The following is an 18,276-nucleotide window of genomic DNA, read 5'->3' as shown; positions in this document are numbered from 1 at the left end:
TTCTGCAGTTTCGTACCGGAGCTCTGAGCAGTCATACTGCTCCCTTACATACAGTGCTACTCCCCCACCTTTTCTGCCCTGCCTGTCCTTCCTGAACAGTTTATAACCATCCATGATAATCCCCAACCAGTCCCTCGTAGCTGACCCCACAATTTGCCTGCCTGGTTTTGACCTGCCCCATTGTCAGTGATCCCAACAGGTTCTGGACCGGGCAAGGTCTCTGTGCAGCCAACAAGTATCGCTGGGGCCTTTGTGACAGCCCTTTGTGCAGGTGTGGCGCAACACAGATGATGATGCACATTGTCAATGAGTGCCTGCTGACTAGGTTCAGCAGTGGCCCAGAAGAACGGCATCACGCCACTGAAGATGCCATCGCTTGGCTAGACAACTATGCACACGCTAAATAAAATTATCTTTTGTGTACAGACCCAAGCCACATGATCCACAACAGCCAACATGAGTTTACTCAATCTAGCTATAAATATCAGATTATTTTTAAGTGTCATCCTGAAGTTTTGCTATCATCTTACTGAAAATTATTTTTATTCTTAAGATGACTCTGGAGATACATCACTCAATATATTTCTCATTATCAAGTGCATGCAATGGAAAGAACCTCCCTGGGCAATGTTTAAGAGGATACATTCCAGAATCCTTCAGCTGCCCTGTACCTGCATTATGAGAAAGTAACTCTTCCTGGACAAAACCTGAGTTACAGGGCTTTTTGTGGAGAACTCTGTAGTGGGAGGGAGGGAGGACTGAATTCAACCCTTCAGAGTGTGGGCCAGCTGTGGGACTGCTTAAACCAAGGTACATCCATTGGCAACTAACTATGCTAGCATAATGGATGATGCAACCTCCGCAGGAATTTTAGACTGCTGAATCTGTGAAATCATGGATCTAGTAGCTCTTCTTTTGATCATCTCCCAATGTCTCCTTCTTCAACCTTCCTATTCAAGGCAGCTTAGAGCACTCTCTGGGACAGACAGGGAGAGAGTTCCCTGCACAGCCTCTGTGCCTGCACCCCTAATCTGTAGAGGGTATAGCAGGGCTGTAAAGTGGATCCTTCATACTTGGGCGAATATCATGGAAGATTGAAGATGAAAGCAATAAGTAGAATTAATTTTTGTAAGGAAAGGAAACCAGAAAAGAAACCAGCTGCTTTGGACTGACCCTATTAAGGTTAATTGGGTAATTACCTTATTGCTGAAGATGAAGATATTGTACTATGAAGAAAAAAGAAAATCTCCACTATATGCAGTTATAAAGGATAGTTTCCAACAGATACCAGATTATCCTTCCAACTGTCACTGTGATTTCAGCCAGTTAGTTCTGGAAAATCTGAGATAATAACTACACATGATACAATTTAAAATCTTCTCCTGGGTGAAACTGAGAGTCTTACATTTATGGGTCTGTTGATTATCCCAGATTTTGGGGAAAAACACACAACAACTTTAGATAAGTAACTAGTTACAATCATACTGCATTCCTGGGTAAACACAATCTTTTGACAGAACTCCAGACTTCAAGAGCACATATTTTGATACTCTGGATATCCATGTGTGACTCATTTTCTTTCTGCGGGCCAACTGGGTGGACTGGAGAAAAGCGCTATGAGCTACAGAACTGGAGCTCTGAGTTCAAGACTAGGTACCTCCTCACAAAAGCTATGACTGGGAGAACCAAAGCAGTGTTGCTCCCATATTAGAGTGGGTGAAGTAATGTCTTTTATCGGACCAACGTGAAAGAGACAAGCTTTCGAGCTACATAGAGCTCTACAACACTAGCTCCCATATGTCAGTGATAAGAAGCCTTACATTCTTCAACAAAGAGAAGACGACAGTCATCTCAGACAAACAACAATCATGGGGTCTAAAAGTATGTTTTTCTGCCTGGGCTATAGGAGAGAAAAATAAATGACGGTAGAATCACCTAGGATTACCTCTTTCTCAGAGCCCAGATTTCAGCTGTGATTCAGCAAGCTACTTAAGCTTGTGCCTAATTTAACTGCAATGGGACTACTTATGTGTTTTGTGTGAGAGGATTCCACAGGGTGCAGTACAAAATGATATATGTATGGGTTTCAGGGGAAACAGAGCACCAGGATCAGGCGGCCAGAAAAACAAGGAACCAAAAGAAAAAGGAACTCTCCTTTGCCCTTATTGTGTCCAGTCTCCAAAATCATATATTAGTTCAGATGAGAGCTTACACCCACATTATTTACTAAACAGGTGGTATTTATTAGCATCTTACAATGCAATATTGGGTAGAAAACAGAGAAGCATTCATTCCTCTTTGGAATAGGATATTTTCTATCTTTTTTGTTGCTGTTTTTGTTGCTGTAACTAATTTATATATTTATTTTTACAAAGTAAGCCCAGTTAGTGAAAATTATTTTATGCTCCCTTGCCACTATACCAACAAAATGAAATCCAAGTTGCTGCATGATGTGACTTGTAAACCATTTGTGCTGAAATGACTGCCAGGAAATGGATGGAAAATCTTTATCCTGAAGAAACACTCAAATAAAATGCTAGCATAATCTGAAAATGTTCACTGAAAGTGAGAGTTGGGTTTTTAAAAATTCTCAATCTCTTCAGCTGATCCCAGTATAAACAATTTAGTGCATTAGCAGAGAAACTGATTTTTTTCCCCTTAGTTTGAGCAAATCTGAAAAGAATATTATTTTTAAAGGAAAAGAAAGCAAAATAAAACAATTTTGTTTGCATTCCAGGGAGGAAAAAAGTCAGCAGCTCTGCCATCTAATCTAAACCACACGTTTTCAAAAAGGCTACTATGAGTGTTTTACAAACACTAGTCTCTTGACAGTTTTGCTTCATTTTTTTGGAGTTAGGTCATGATTTAAAATCTTGACCATCGCAGCTTGGGCTAGACACTGTGATCACAATTAGATGTGTTCATCTCACTTTGCTTTCTGATACCCAGCAATTCATAGATATTTCCTTTCTTTAAGACAATCAGCTGGCATTGAAGAGGCATGTTAACAGATTCTGAATACTAACTGGCTTATTTTTTTTTTTTTAATAATGTAGCCGCTATCATTTTCATGTGTGGCTCCTAAGAGACACCTGTCCCTCTGTATAGAGAAAGTTTTGCCTACGCTAGAATGTAGTGTCCATTTTCCTGAACCACAGAGAAAAGCTACAGTTCATTTACTTATCCATTTAACTCTAAAATTACATAACTATATCAACCCCTCTTCTCCCTTCAACCCTCGCTGCATCTCTTGTTATCACAAAGCCTATTCAAAAAGTTCCCAAGAGCCAAGACCAACAGCAAGACAATCTAACTTCATATGAAACTGAAAGACTGATTCATTCTTCTCCATCCAAGAAAAAGCCCAGACATGATTCTTTCTAGTGCTGTTATTTCAGACCTGTATCACTTCTTGGTTTGACCACAGCTGGGACTAGTATTCTGACCCCTAACCATGTGTCATGTTATCCTGAACATTTTATTCATTTACTGGAGGAGGTATCAAGAGATTTTTTCTTTAAATGACAGCACGATGCCCAGGGGACTGACCTGCCAAAAGAATTCTTTAGCATTGTAGAAGTAACTGGCTACCACAGAAAAACTGCTTTGAAGTTACTCATTTGCGGCACCCAATGAACTAGAGCTGTGTCAATTCTTTTTACTGGATTACTTTCATGGCAAGCTGTTTTTGTCCCATCTGAAGAGTTCCTTTGTGACCAAAGAATGTGGATGTATCTTGGGACTGATCTGATACCTCAAAAGATGGTTCTTGTAGCTTATCTTGCTGTAAGCTCTCTGCTGAAGGAAATGATGCAGAGCTCTCATGTCACTGGATCAGAATGCTAGCTCCTACAATGTATTTCTATCATCTGACTGTGCATGCTATTGCTTTTATGTATGGTATTTCAACCCATACCCCTACAGTGTAGGAATTTTATTAAATTGACACACTGCTAAAGGGATCTTGGTTACCATATTTTACTGTTCGAGAAAGGAGCATTCCCCTCAAAGACTGAAACTTCAGGCCGCATCTTGGTCCCACTGAAGTCAATGGAAGTTTTTCCATTGACTTACAAGGAAGGGGCTACAAATTGGACCTCATTGCATTAAGAACCAATAATTTGCCCAAAGAGATGTGGTGGGGTGCGGGTATAAAAGTTTTAGTCATGGAATTTTAATGGAAGAAACAATGCATAACAAATGACACAGCACATCACCGAACCACAGATAAAGTTCATCTAGACTAAAATGTGTTAGCTAACACGTACTCAGTAATGTGTATTAAACAACAGTTATTACCTAGACAGTGATGTTTAAAATCATGTGAGATAGTCCTGTTATAAACAAGGATCCCCACTAGGTTACAGCATAATCAGCCACTGTGATTTTAAAGGCACTAAACTACATCTATGCTCGGTGCTAAGCAGTGTTTCCAATTATGTTAGGCCTGTTCAACACTTGGAAGCTTTATCGGTATCACTATTTGATTGAGGGATATGATTTACCAAAATAATTATACCAGTAGAAACCCTAGTGTGGACACCATTATACCAGCATAAAGGTGCTGGTATAGCTTATTCTTCTTTCCGGGAATAAGCTATACTGGTATAAGCACTTCTATACTGGTACAATAGCATCCACTCTAGGGGGACTGTACCACATTAACAATATAAGTATAGTTAAAGTGGTACAATTTTTATGTGTAGACAAGCTCCTAATCTAGACAGACCCTTTGTCTACAGTAAGGGCTGAATCGTGTTTAAAACCATGTAAATACATATTAGCTAATGGGTTTTTAACATCACCCATTTTAGCAGTCTGGACAAACCAAATATTAAATGTCACCTCTTTCTGTTTCACCCAGGAGTGCTGACAATGGGCTAACACAGGCAGGTTTCAATGCATTCTTGCTTTAGCAAATGAGTTGTGTTCCTTGGGCTTCTGATCCTTTGCTTCTATTCCTCTGGCAGAATTCTTGACTACAGAAGAATCCTTGATTAGCTTAGTACATGGCTTTTCCCTTGTTTTATAGACTATTTTAAAAAACCCTACTGGCAGGCTCAGCAACTCCTCACAATTTCAGATCGATGCAGTTTCCATTTATGGTTCAGTGGAAAGAGATACTGGGGCTGTGACTGTTTCTGATTGATCACTGGACATATAAACAGCTACTGCAAGTTCAAAGAGAACCCATCACCCCCCCCCCTCGCCCTTTAATACTTCCAAGAGTCTGATCCAGTGCCCACTGATGTCAGTGGAAAGATTCCTACTGTCTTCAGAGGACTTTGGATCAGTCCCTAAGAGACGTTCTACAGGCAGTGAAAAAAAAAAACCAAAAAACCAGCACAGCGACTTGCTAGTCTGCACATGTCTGAAATGCAGACGATACTTCCCTCTGTTTAATAACATGATGATATGATTTTCTGTTTCTTCCAGTCTTCATTCATGCTGAAGCAGGAAACCAGACTAACATTCTGTCATGCTTTACAACTGTGGTAGGGCTCTTGCAGTTAACTAATTATATTGTTACGGGCTGGGTGAAATCTTGTTATAGGTGGAGTTAAAATCTCTTTAAACTGATGTGTGAATGACTTCCCCATTTAAGAGAGATCAGGTGGGTGAAGAGTGATATATTTTATTGGACCAACTTCTGTCCCGAAGAAGAGCTTTGTTTTAGCTCAAAAGCTTGTCTCTCTCACCAACAGAAGCTGGTCCATTAAAAGATATTACCTCACCCACCTTGTCTCTCTCATATCCTCGGACCCACATGGCTACAACACTGCATCCCCCATTTAAATCAGTTGTACTAAGAGGTGGTTAAGGGGCCACATCTAAAACAAGGCCTAATAGAGTCTGTCCAGAAACTAGTACCAGTGGGTGGAGGGTTTAACTGGGTATTCTAACCAGGTGGAGGCATAGGGAGTTTGAGAGAGGAGACACAGAAAATGTGAACAGGTAAGAACAGACTGAATGGGAGAGAGAGCCTGAGGGAGAGGCTGGGGATAGGTTTTTTGGGTCAGGGATGCAGGCTGAAAAGACTTTGGTGATGTGAGCAAAAGAAGCTATTTCCTGCTATTTGATCCCCTCTGAGTTCACAAATGCAGGATTTTGTCCATTCTTTGCGCATAAACAAAACTGCATGAAAGAAATACCTATCACCAATTTCTACTCCCAACTGAAACATCCACAGGGCCCCGCATTTTGATTAGCCGCACGGGACAAAAAGGGACAACAATAGCAATGGATTACTTTTTATCAACGAGATCCGGATGAATGTATAAAATAAAATATGTAAATATAATGTATATTACTTTCAGTTTCTTTCCTTAGCAATCCTACCTTTCCTGTCCTAAGTATAAGTGACACTGTCCTAGTATATATGGCACTCAGGACGGCAAAGGGAAACAAGAGAGCTAACAAGCAGAACACAAAACCAAATTAAAACTGCTGTGAGAAACTACTAATAATACCTAACAGGTAGCACATTTACTCTTCAGTGCATTTATAATCACTCACTAATTATCACAATTGAGAAGTATGGGAGTAAGAAGTATAATCCACATTTACACATATGGAAAAATGGCAAGATTAAGTGTGGGATTTTCAAAAGTACCAATATGATTTAGGAGCAAGACAATAGGACTTGTTCTCTTAAATAACTTCAGCACTTTTGAAAATAATACCATAATCGGATGGCCCAAGGCTATATACAGAGAGAGTCAGTATAACAGCTGGAATTAGAACTTGGGAGCTCCCGGCACACTATCCTATACTTAAACAACCAGTCCATGCCTCAGCCCCACTAATCAGTCATTATGCAATCTTGCCCATATGCTCAGGGTTCAGCTGATTGCCATATTTGGGGTCGGGAAGGAATTTTCCTCCAGGGCAGATTGGAAGGAGCCCTGGGGGTTTTTCGCCTTCCTCTGTAGCACGGGGCACGGGTCACTTGCTGGAGGATTCTCTGCACCTTGAAGTCTTTAAACCATGATTTGAGGACTTCAGTAGCTCAGACATAGGTGAGAGGTTTATTGCAGGAGTGGGTGGGTGAGATTCTGTGTCTTGCGTGTGCAGGAGGTCGGACTCGATGATCATAATGGTCCCTTCTGGCCTTAATATCTATGAATCTATTAATCTAATTCAGAACCAGTCATCAGTAATAGATTACTTTTACAGAGTAACCAAAGCAACTACTCAGTCCTAATTGGAAAGCTATTTTTCTTCACACACATGTGCTCTAAAATGGAGAGGGTTTAAAAGCACAGTTATAACTCTCAGGATCCATTGACTATAATAACATAGGGAACAGAGCATATTAGTGAGGGTAAAATAACATTCTGAAACTTACCACTGAGGTAAGAGCCATCTGAAAACTATAGATTCGTGCAAGGCCAAAGTCAGCTAATTTTATCTGCCCACTGCTTGTCACGAGGATATTTTGTGGTTTCAGATCACGGTGCACCACTCGGTGTGAATGTAGAAAATCCAGCCCTCGCAACAGCTGAAGCATCATGTCCTAAACACAAACAATAAATAGTAATCAACACAAGGTGACAAATAAACAAAGTCTCACATCTGCAAAATGAAGTTAAATAACTATTGACTTGAATATGTGCACAAGAGACAAAAGTGCCTATTAGACAGGATGTTGCTAGAGCCAGCTGATTTGAACAGATATACTTGCCAAGGTAATTATCATTTCTAGTTGAACTATTTGAACAAATTATTTGATGTTGATAAACAGAAGTGCGAAGACCGATCAAAACATGTTAAAGAAATTATAGATAAAAATTCTGTATTGTAGCAAAAGCATGCCCATAAACCCCCAAAACAACTTCAAGAGCAAATTATCTAGGTTAGAGGCTGGCAAAACAGCTGTTCTGCACTCAGTTTCAAGTCACGTAGGACATAACTGAAGGAGAAGGATTCCCATCAAATAAATGTGTTCCTGGTCCTGCCTCACTGAAGTCAATGGGAGCCTTAGCATGGACTTCACTGGGCACAGGATTGGGCTCTATATGAGAATATTAAATCTTAGCTAATTGGCACTGTCAAAATTGTAGTTTTATATTCAATCTACTGTATAAAACTTACAAAATATGTCAGGGTCTATCTTTTGCTCTGTGTTTGTGTAGTGCCTGGCACAAAGGGATCCTGGTCCATGACTAAGGCTTCTATGCACTACGGCAGGGGTAGTCAACTATTTTTTTTGTCAAGGTCCAAATTTCTTGGTCTCAAGGTCTAGTCAAGGTCCAGACTCCAGAGAAAATAATAAAAAATAACAACAATAATGATGATAATTAGTAAATAAAAAGATTTCAGGGCCTGTTCAAAAGCGTCTGGTGGTCTGGATTTTGGCTGCGGTCCATCTATTGACTACCCCTGCACTACAGTAACACAAATAATAAGGTTTCACTTTTTTGCTTTCCATATAACACAGTTATAGTGACACAATATTTTATAACATTTTCAGTGTTAAAAAGAAACTTTTCTATTGGTGTTCATTAGGCATTGTTTTACAACAGTCACAATAATATAAAAGCAAGGAATCAACCAACAAATACTTCTCAAAACACAAACACTAGAAATCCAAGAATTTAAAAATTCAAGAGAAAACATCAACAACATCAAAAATCACATCTGAAAACTGTGTACCTAGGTAATTTCTAAGGTCACTAATAAGTAAAAGGAATAAAAGAAAAATTTCTCTCTCAATTTTTTCAGGTTCTTTATTTTGTGCATTTGACAGCAGTTTGTGTAGTCAGTTTCACTGTCTTGGTGGTCCTATATGCCCTTCCCCAGGCCCTGCACAAGGGTATTTACCACAGACATTAGGAACAAAACTGAAACTGAAGAAGTAGATGGAAGGAACGTACAGAGACAAAGGGGAGGAGAGGTGAGCTGAGCATGCTTCGTGTTGTTGCTCTGGGGTCCACCCAAAAGACCCTTCCAAACATCATCGGGGAGCAACCCCCCCCCCCCCCCCGGACATTTAAAACAAAGGATACAAAACTCAGCGCATAACTGCTGAAAGGTAGTACTATCAGAAAATTACAATGATGATACCATCCCCAATTACCACATCTCCACCAACAGTCATAAGAAAATAGAATAATCTAGCTAGAAACCTCACAAGGGACAAAACCACACTCTTGACCATTATACTGATGGCTTCAGGAAAAAAAATTGACTGTGAAATTCTTAACAAACTGTTAGGATATAGCCTCAGAAACAACTCTGACATCATAATCAAAAAGGCTGACAAAGGAGGTGCTGTTGTCATCATGAATAGGTCGGAATATGAACAAGAGGCTGCTCGGCAGCTCTCCAACACGAGTTTCTACAAGCCATTACCCTCTGATCCCACTGAGAGTTACCAAAAGCAACTACAACATTTGCTCAAGAAACTTCCTGAAAAAGCACAAGATCAAATCCGCACAGACACACCCCTAGAACCCCGACCTGGGATATTCTATCTACTACCCAAGATCCATAAACCTGGAAATCCTGGGCGCCCCATCATCTCAGGCATTGGCACCCTGACAGTAGGATTGTCTGGCTATGTAGACTCCCTCCTCAGGCCCTACGCTACCAGCACTCCCAGCTACCTTCGAGACACCACTGACTTCCTGAGGAAACTTCAATCCATCGGTGATCTTCCTGATAACACCATCCTGGCCACTATGGATGTAGAAGCCCTCTACACCAACATTCCACACAAAGATGGACTACAAGCCGTCAAGAACACTATCCCCGATACTGTCACGGCTAACCTGGTAGCTGAACTTTGTGACTTTGTCCTTACCCATAACTATTTCACATTTGGAGACAATGTATACCTTCAGATCAGCGGCACTGCTATGGGTACCCGCATGGCCCCACAGTATGCCAACATTTTTATGGCTGATTTAGAACAACGCTTCCTCAGCTCTCGTCCCCTAAAGCCCCTACTCTACTTGCGCTATATTGATGACATCTTCATCATCTGGACCCATGGAAAAGAAGCCCTTGAGGAATTCCACCATGATTTCAACAATTTCCATCCCACCACCAACCTCAGCCTGGTCCAGTCCACACAAGAGATCCACTTCCTGGACACTACAGTGCTAATAAACAATGGTCACATAAACACCACCCTATACCGGAAACCTACTGACCGCTATTCCTACCTGCATGCCTCCAGCTTTCACCCTGACCACACCACACGATCCATCGTCTACAGCCAAGCTCTGCGATACAACCGCATTTGCTCCAACCCCTCAGACAGAGACAAACACCTACAAGATCTCTGTCAAGCTTTCTTACAACTACAATACCCACCTGCAGAAGTAAAGAAAAAGATTGATAGAGCCAGAAGAGTTCCCAGAAGTTACCTACTACAGGACAGGCCTAACAAAGAAAATAACAGAACGCCACTAGCCGTCACCTTCAGCCCCCAACTAAAACCCCTCCAATGCATTATTAAGGATCTACAACCTATCCTAAAGGATGACCCAACACTCTCACAAATCTTGGGAGACAGGCCAGTCCTTGCCTACAGACAGCCCCGCAACCTGAAGCAAATACTCACCAACAACCACATACCACACAACAGAACCACTAACCCAGGAACTTATCCTTGCAACAAAGCCCGTTGCCAATTGTGCCCACATATCTATTCAGGGGACACCATCACAGGGCCTAATAACATCAGCCACACTATCAGAGGCTCGTATACCTGCACATCCACCAATGTGATATATGCCATCATGTGCCAGCAATGCCCCTCTGCCATGTACATTGGTCAAACTGGACAGTCTCTACGTAAAAGAATAAATGGACACAAATCAGATGTCAAGAATTATAACATTCATAAACCAGTCGGAGAACACTTCAATCTCTCTGGTCACGCAATCACAGACATGAAGGTCGCTATCTTAAAACAAAAAAACTTCAAATCCAGACTCCAGCGAGAAACTGCTGAATTGGAATTCATTTGCAAATTGGATACTATTAATTTAGGCTTAAATAGAGACTGGGAGTGGCTAAGTCATTATGCAAGGTAGCCTGTTTCCTCTTGTTTTTTCCTACCCCCCCCCCCCCCCAAGATGTTCTGGTTTACCTTGGATTTAAACTTGAAGAGTGGTCAGTTTGGATGAGCTATTACCAGCAGGAGAGTGAGTTTGTGTGTGTATGGGGGTGGGGGGATGTGAGAAAACCTGGATTTGTGCAGGAAATAGCCCAACTTGATTGTCATGCACATTGTGTAAAGAGTTGTCACTTTGGATGGGCTATCACCAGCAGGAGAGTGAATTTGTGTGGGGGGGTGGAGGGTGAGAAAACCTGGATTTGTGCTGGAAATGGCCCACCTGATGATCACTTTAGATAAGCTATTACCAGCAGGACAGTGGGGTGGGAGGAGGTATTGTTTCATATTCTCTGTGTATATATAAAGTCTGCTGCAGTTTCCACGATATACATCTGATGAAGTGAGCTGTAGCTCACGAAAGCTTATGCTCAAATAAATTGGTTAGTCTCTAAGGTGCCACAAGTACTCCTTTTCTTTTTGCGAATACAGACTAACACGGCTGTTACTCTGAAACCTGTTAGGATATAGATATTCAGGCCTATAAAGGTTTGTAAAGGCCTATAGTCTAAGAATTTAGGTGTATTCTTATCACTTGGCTAGTTACAGAGGTATAAAAGAAAGAATCAAAATCACTGTCTGCCAGTGTAAGGGCCTTCTCTTATTGTGACAGTCTGAGGCCCTGTTCTTAGGCTAAGGCCTTTGGCTAAGCAACAGAGGCAGCCATAAGCTGGGAAGTGAACGGTCACATCCTCACATTCCAAACTAGTCACATTGAAAGAAGGTACTATTGGGCTCTTAGGAATACAATCCTGTCCTGATAGTGCCTATCACCTCCAGAGAAAGGGAAGTGCCTAGAAATGTAAAAGGAAACTTAGCTTGATAGCATCCAGTCTGGCAAGAACTCACTTATCAATAGCTGGGATGTGAAATCCTCACTTCTGTATTGTTTTGTCATTAAGTGAGCTGTAGCTCACGAAAGCTCATGCTCAAATAAATTGGTTAGTCTCTAAGGTGCCACAAGTACTCCTTTTCTTTTTACTTTGCTATTGTTTGTCTGTATAATCTCAGTCTGGTTCTGTGATTGTTCCTGTCTGCTGTATAATTAATTTTGCTGGGTGTAAAGTAATTAAGGTGGTGGGATATAATTGGTTACATAATCATGTTACAATATGTTAGGATTGGTTAGTTAAATTTCACGAAAATGATTGGGTAAGGTATAGCTAAGCAGAACTCAAGTTTTACTATATAGTCTGCAGTCAATCAGGAAGTGAGGGGGTGGCGGTGGGTGGGAGTGTGTGTGTGGGGGGGGGAAATGGGAACAGGGAATGGGGGTAAGGAAACTGGAATCATGTTTTGCTAAAGGGGGAAATGGGAACAGGGAATGGGAGTGGGGAAATTGGAATCATGTTTTGCTAAGGGCAGGAATGGGAACAGGGACACAGGTGTAAGGCTCTGTGGTGTCAGAACTGGGAAGGAGGATACTAAGGAAGGAAACTGGAATCATGCTTGCTGGAAGTTCACCCCAATAAACATCGAATTGTTTGCACCTTTGGACTTTGGGTATTGTTGCTCTCTGTTCATGCGAGAAGGACCAGGGAAGTAAGTGGGTGAAGGAATAAGCCCCCTAACACAAACATCATATCCACCACAATCTCTCCACACCAAAAGGACAACTACACAGTCCCTGAAATCCAACTACCAAATAGTGATCAGAACAGCAGACAAAGAGCCACCATCATAGTCCTCAACTGTGATGACTACGTTAACGAGGCCAAGTGACAGCTCTCCGATATCAGCTACTATATAGAACTCAAAGACACCACCACCACCACATTTTATCTAGGAATTTAAGGATATCATCAAATCTTTCACCAAACAACTCCAAGAGAAACGCTACAACCTCATCCCACATGAACTCCTCAGGGATCTTCTACGTGCTTCCCAAGGTGCACAGACAAGGAAACCCAGGCAGACCCATCGTATCTGGCCACAGCACTCTTATTGAAGGAGTATTGGGACTCACAGAAACCATCCTCCAACCACTCACCACACGAAGGGCCAGCTTCGGCGAGAACACAATTGACTTCCTCCAGAAACTCCACAACATTAATAGCCTCCCTCAGAACACCATCTTTGCCATCATGAATGTCCCAGTCCTGTACATCAACATCCCTCACAATGATGGCATTGCTGCCTGTCTCAAATATTGACAAGATAATGAACAACCCAGAGATATCCACCCCAAACACATAGTCAAATTCCTCCATTTCATCCTCACCCATAACAATTTTACATTCAACAAAACTTTGTCCAAACCACGGGAACAGCCATGGGTACCAAGATGGCTCCCCAATATGTCAACCTCTTCATAGACCATCCTGAAGAAGAATTTCTGGACAAATGCACAATGAAACCAATGATATACCTGAGATATATCAATGATATTTTCATCCTCTGGACAGACAACCTAAATTCCCTTACAGATTTCCACCACAACTTCAACAACCACCCCGTCCATTAAACTCTCTCTAGAACACTCTCACACTAGCATTTGCTTCCTAGACACCACAATCACCTTCAACAGTAGAACCCTACAGACAACTATGTACAAGAAACCCAGAGTATCACCACACCTACCTTCACAGATCCAGTACCACCCTAAACACACCCAGAAATCTGTTATCTACAGCCAGGCACTCAGATACCACAGAATATGGTCCGAGGAGAAAGTTAAAAATCTTAACACACTTCAAACCATCTTCACCAAACAAGGACTCTCCACCAAAGAAGTAGATCGCATAATGGAATGGGACACAAAAATACACCAAGAAAACCTGCTTCAATACAGAAATAAAACCCCCCTCCAAGCACAGACCTCTAGTTGTCACCTACTACCCTTACTGGAACCCACAGGAAGTATCATAGAATCATAGAATATCAGGGTTGGAAGGGACCACAGGAGGTCATCTAATCCAACCCCCTGCTCAAAACAGGACCAATCCCCAACTAAATCATCCCAGCCAGGGCTTTGTCAAGCCTGATCTTAAAAACATCTAAGGAAGGAAATTCCACCACCTCCCTAGGTAACCCCATTCCAGTGTTTCACTACCCTCCTAGTGAAAAAGTTTTTCCTAATATCCAACCTAAACCTCCCCCACTGCAACTTGAGACCATTACTCCTCATTCTGTAATCTGGTACCACTGAGAACAGTCTATAACCATCCTCTTTGGAACCCCCTTTCAGGTAGTTGAAAGCAGCTATCAAATCCATCCTCACTCTTCTCTTCTGCAGACTAAATAATCCCAGTTCCCTCAGCCTCTCCTCATAAGTCATATGCTCCAGCCCCCTAATCATTTTTGTTGCCCTTCACTGGACTCTTTCCAATTTTTCCAAATCCTTCTTATAGTGTGGGGCCCAAAACTGGACACAGTACTCCAGATGAGGCCTCACCAATGCTGAATAGAGGGGATTGATCACGTCCCTCGATCTGCTGGCAATGCTCCTACTTGTACAGCCCAAAATGCTGTTAGCCTTCTTGGCAACAAGGGCACACTGTTGACTCATATCCAGCTTCTCATCCACTGTAACCCTTAGGTCCTTTTCTGCAGAACTGCTGCCTAGCCGCTCGGTCCCCATTCTGTAGCAGTGCATGGGATTCTTCTGTCCTAAGTGCAGGACTCTGCACTTATCCTTGTTGAACCTCATCAGATTTCTTTTGGCCCAATCCTCTAATTTGTCTAAGTCCCTCTGTATCCTATCCCTGCCTTCCAGCACATCCTCCCAGTTTAGTGTCATCTACAAATTTGCTGAGGGTGCAAGCCACGCCATCCTCCAGATCGTTAATGAAGATATTGAACAAAACTGGCCCCAGAACCAACCGTTGGGGCACTCTGCTTGATACCGGCTGCAACTAAACATGGAGCCATTGATCCCTACCCGTTGAGCCCGATGATCTAGCCAGCTTTCTAATCACCTTATAGTCCATTCATCCAGCCCATACTTCTTTAAATTGCTGGCAAGAAAACTGTGGGAGACCGTGTCAAAAGCTTTGCTAAAGTCCAGGAATAACACATCCACTGTTTCCCCCTCATCCGCAGAGCCAGTTATCTCATCAGACAAGGCAATTAGGTAAGTCAGGCATGACTTGCCTTTGGTGAATCCATGCTGACTGTTCCTGATCACTTTCCTCTCCTCTAAGTGCTTCAAAATTGATTCCTTGAGGACCTGCTCCATGATTTTTCCAGGGACTGAGGTGAGGCTGACTGGCCTGTAGTTCCCAGGATTCTCCTTCTTCCCTTTTTTAAAGATGGGCACTACATTAGCCTTTTTCCAGTCGTCTGGGACCTCCCCTGATCGCCACGAGTTTTCAAAGATAATGGCCAATGGCTCTGCAATCAAATCAGCCAATTCCTTTAGCACCCTCGGATGCAGTGCATCCAACCCCATGGACTTGTGCTCATCCAACTTTTCTAAATAGTTCTGAACCACTTCTTTCTCCACAGAGGGCTGGTCACCTCCTCCCCATACTGTGCTGCCCAGTGCAGAAGTCTGGGAGCTGACCTTGTTCGTGAAGACAGAGGCAAAAAAAGCATTGAGTACATTAGCTTTTTCCACATCTTTTGTCACTAGGTTGCCTCCTTCATTCAGTAAGGAGCCCACACTTTTCTTGACCACCTTCTTGTTGCTAACATATGTGAAGAAACCCTTCTTGTTACTCTTAACATCCCTTGCTAGCTGCAACTCCAAGCGTGATTTGGCGTTCCTGATTTCGCTCCTGCAGGCCTGAGGAATATTTTTATACTCCTCCTCGGTCACTTGTCCAATCTTCCGCTTGTATCAAACAATTACCACCGATAATCAATGGGAACCTCATCCTGAAATAAATCTTTCCTAAACCCCTTCTTCTGACCTTCAATATCCCCCGCCACCGCAACCTCTCCAAACTCATCATAGAAGCACAGTCCCCACAGACCAGGACATACCAACTCAAGCAGCACCAGACCCTGCCAATACAACAGAGGCAAGACCTGTAGACACATCTCCACCGCTACCATGATCAACATCCTCCTGCTACCCCGGCAACACAACTTGCAAAATCCAAGGGTCCTATACATGTCTAGCACAATGTGTGGTGTACCTCATCCAGTACACTAAATGCCCCAACATCAACTATGTGGGTGAAACCACACAATCACTATGCTCTCAAATGAACTCACAGACAAAAATGATAACAGACAAAAATACCATATCACCTGTGGGTGAACACTTTTCACTGAAGAATCACTCTATATCTGACCTCTCAGTCCTCACCGTCAAACAAAACCTGAACAACACCTTCAAAAGATGAACTTGGGATCTTAAATTCATAATTTTGCTAGACACCAAAAATCATGCACTGAATAGATACACTTATTACAACAATCTATAACCCACTTAACGCAACCCCCAGCTTTTCCTCCCCCTTTTTCTCTCTGACTGAAGAGGTGTTAAGAGGCCCTTCACCTTGAATGGACCCTTGAAATGTGTTAACCACTTATGCTAAACAATCCGTTCCACCTTGTATTTAGTTGAATAAAAGAGCTCTGAAAAAGAGCTCTATGTAAGCTCGAAAGCTTGTCTCTCTCACGAGTAGAAGTTGGGCCAATACAAGATATTATCTCACCGATCTTATCTGTCTAACTTTTACATAGGTCTTTTGACCTTGAGACTGTAATATGGAATTCATGGATTGATACATTTTAAGGCTCAATGAGGTCATTATGATAATTTAGTCTGACCTCCTGCATACACAGTAATTGCCCATAATTTCTGTTTGACTTATAATAGATCTCTCATAAAAACATCAGCCTTGGTTTAAAGACTTAAAGTGATAGAGAATCTACCATGTCTATAGGTAAGTTGTTTCAATAGTTAACTACCCTATGTTAAAAATTTGCACCTTATTTCCAGTCTTAATTAGTTTAACTTCACCTTCCAACACTGAGTTTTGTTCCGTCTTTGTCTACTAGGTTCAAGAGCCCTTTGCTATCAGAAATCTCTTCCTCATGTAGGTGCTGGTAGATAATGATCAAGTCACCTCTTAACCTTCTGTTAGAGAAAATAAAGAGACCGAGCTTCTTAACGCTCTCACTGTAAGGCATGTTTTTCAAACTCAAATCATTCTTGTACCTCTTTTCTTAGCCCTTCCAATTTTTCAACATCCTTTTGGAAGTATGGACACCAGAACTGGACACAGTATTCCAGTAATGGTCTCACTAATGCTGTATACAAGGGTAAAACCATCTCCTTACTCCTACTTGACATTCCACTACTTATATACCCAAAGATCCCATTCACCCGCTTAGCTACAGCAAGGTGGGCAAACTACGGCCCATGGGCTGCATCTGGCCCGATAGCCGTTTTAATCCGGTCAAGCTCCTGCTGGGGAGCAGGGCTTGGGGCTGCTCTGTGCAGCTCCCAGAAGCAGCGGCATGTCCCCTCTCCGGCTCCTATGCATAGGGGCAGCCAGAGCTTCACATGCTGCCCCCACCCCAAGCACCACCCCCGCAGCTTCCATTGACCAGGAACTGTGGCCAATGGGAGATGCAGGGGCGGCACCTGCGGATGGGGCAGCACGCAGCAGGGCCACCTGGTTGCGCCTCTGCATAGGAGCTGGGGCGGGGACATGCTGCTGCTTCTGGGAGATGCTTGAGGTAAGTCCTACCCAGAGGACTAAGGTAAGTCCTACCCTCCCGCACTCCGACCCCAATTTCATAAGCATTCATGGCCCGCCACACAATTTCCATACCCAGATGTGGCCCTCGGGCCAAAAAGTTTGCCCACCCCTGAGCTACGCATCACACAGGAAACTAATATCTTGGTTGATTATCTATCATTACTCCTAAGTCTTTTTCAGTGTCACTGCATTCCAGGATACTGTCTCCCATCTTGTAAGAAAGATCAACATTCTTTAGTAGGGACATAATCCTCTAGAATGGTTCAAATAAACCAATTTTTTAAAAAAGATTAATCTTCATTAAATTCTATAGCTATTAGAGTAATTTCTATAGACATTTATTTCTTTCATCCATATTAAATTCTTTAGGAATTTTTCACAGTGGAAACTTCTAACATTAGGAAGCATGGACATGCTGCAAATAAGGTGAACGAAACATCCTTAACCTGACCCTTACCCTGCCAACTGTTATCTTGCACATGCATCACACCT

The 18,276-nt window shown here is 42.3% G+C and overlaps 1 protein-coding gene across 4 annotated transcripts in view; it reads right to left on the bottom strand.

The window, feature by feature from the left end:
- The window catches only part of CDK6 (cyclin dependent kinase 6), a 203,020-nt gene that overhangs the window by 104,131 nt on the left and 80,613 nt on the right, over positions 1-18,276 (bottom strand). For all 4 annotated transcript variants that reach the window (XM_073333958.2, XM_073333959.2, XM_078851783.1 and 1 more), the window contains exon 4: positions 7,349-7,516. In XM_073333958.2, coding sequence (XP_073190059.1) covers positions 7,349-7,516 — 168 coding nt within the window. The remainder of the gene's footprint in view (positions 1-7,348; positions 7,517-18,276) is intronic.

This window comes from Lepidochelys kempii, chromosome 2 (assembly GCF_965140285.1).
Source record: "Lepidochelys kempii isolate rLepKem1 chromosome 2, rLepKem1.hap1, whole genome shotgun sequence".
NCBI lineage: Eukaryota > Metazoa > Chordata > Testudines > Cheloniidae > Lepidochelys > Lepidochelys kempii.
Note: the sequence above shows the minus strand (reverse complement) of the source record. Positions and strands in the feature narration are given on the sequence as shown.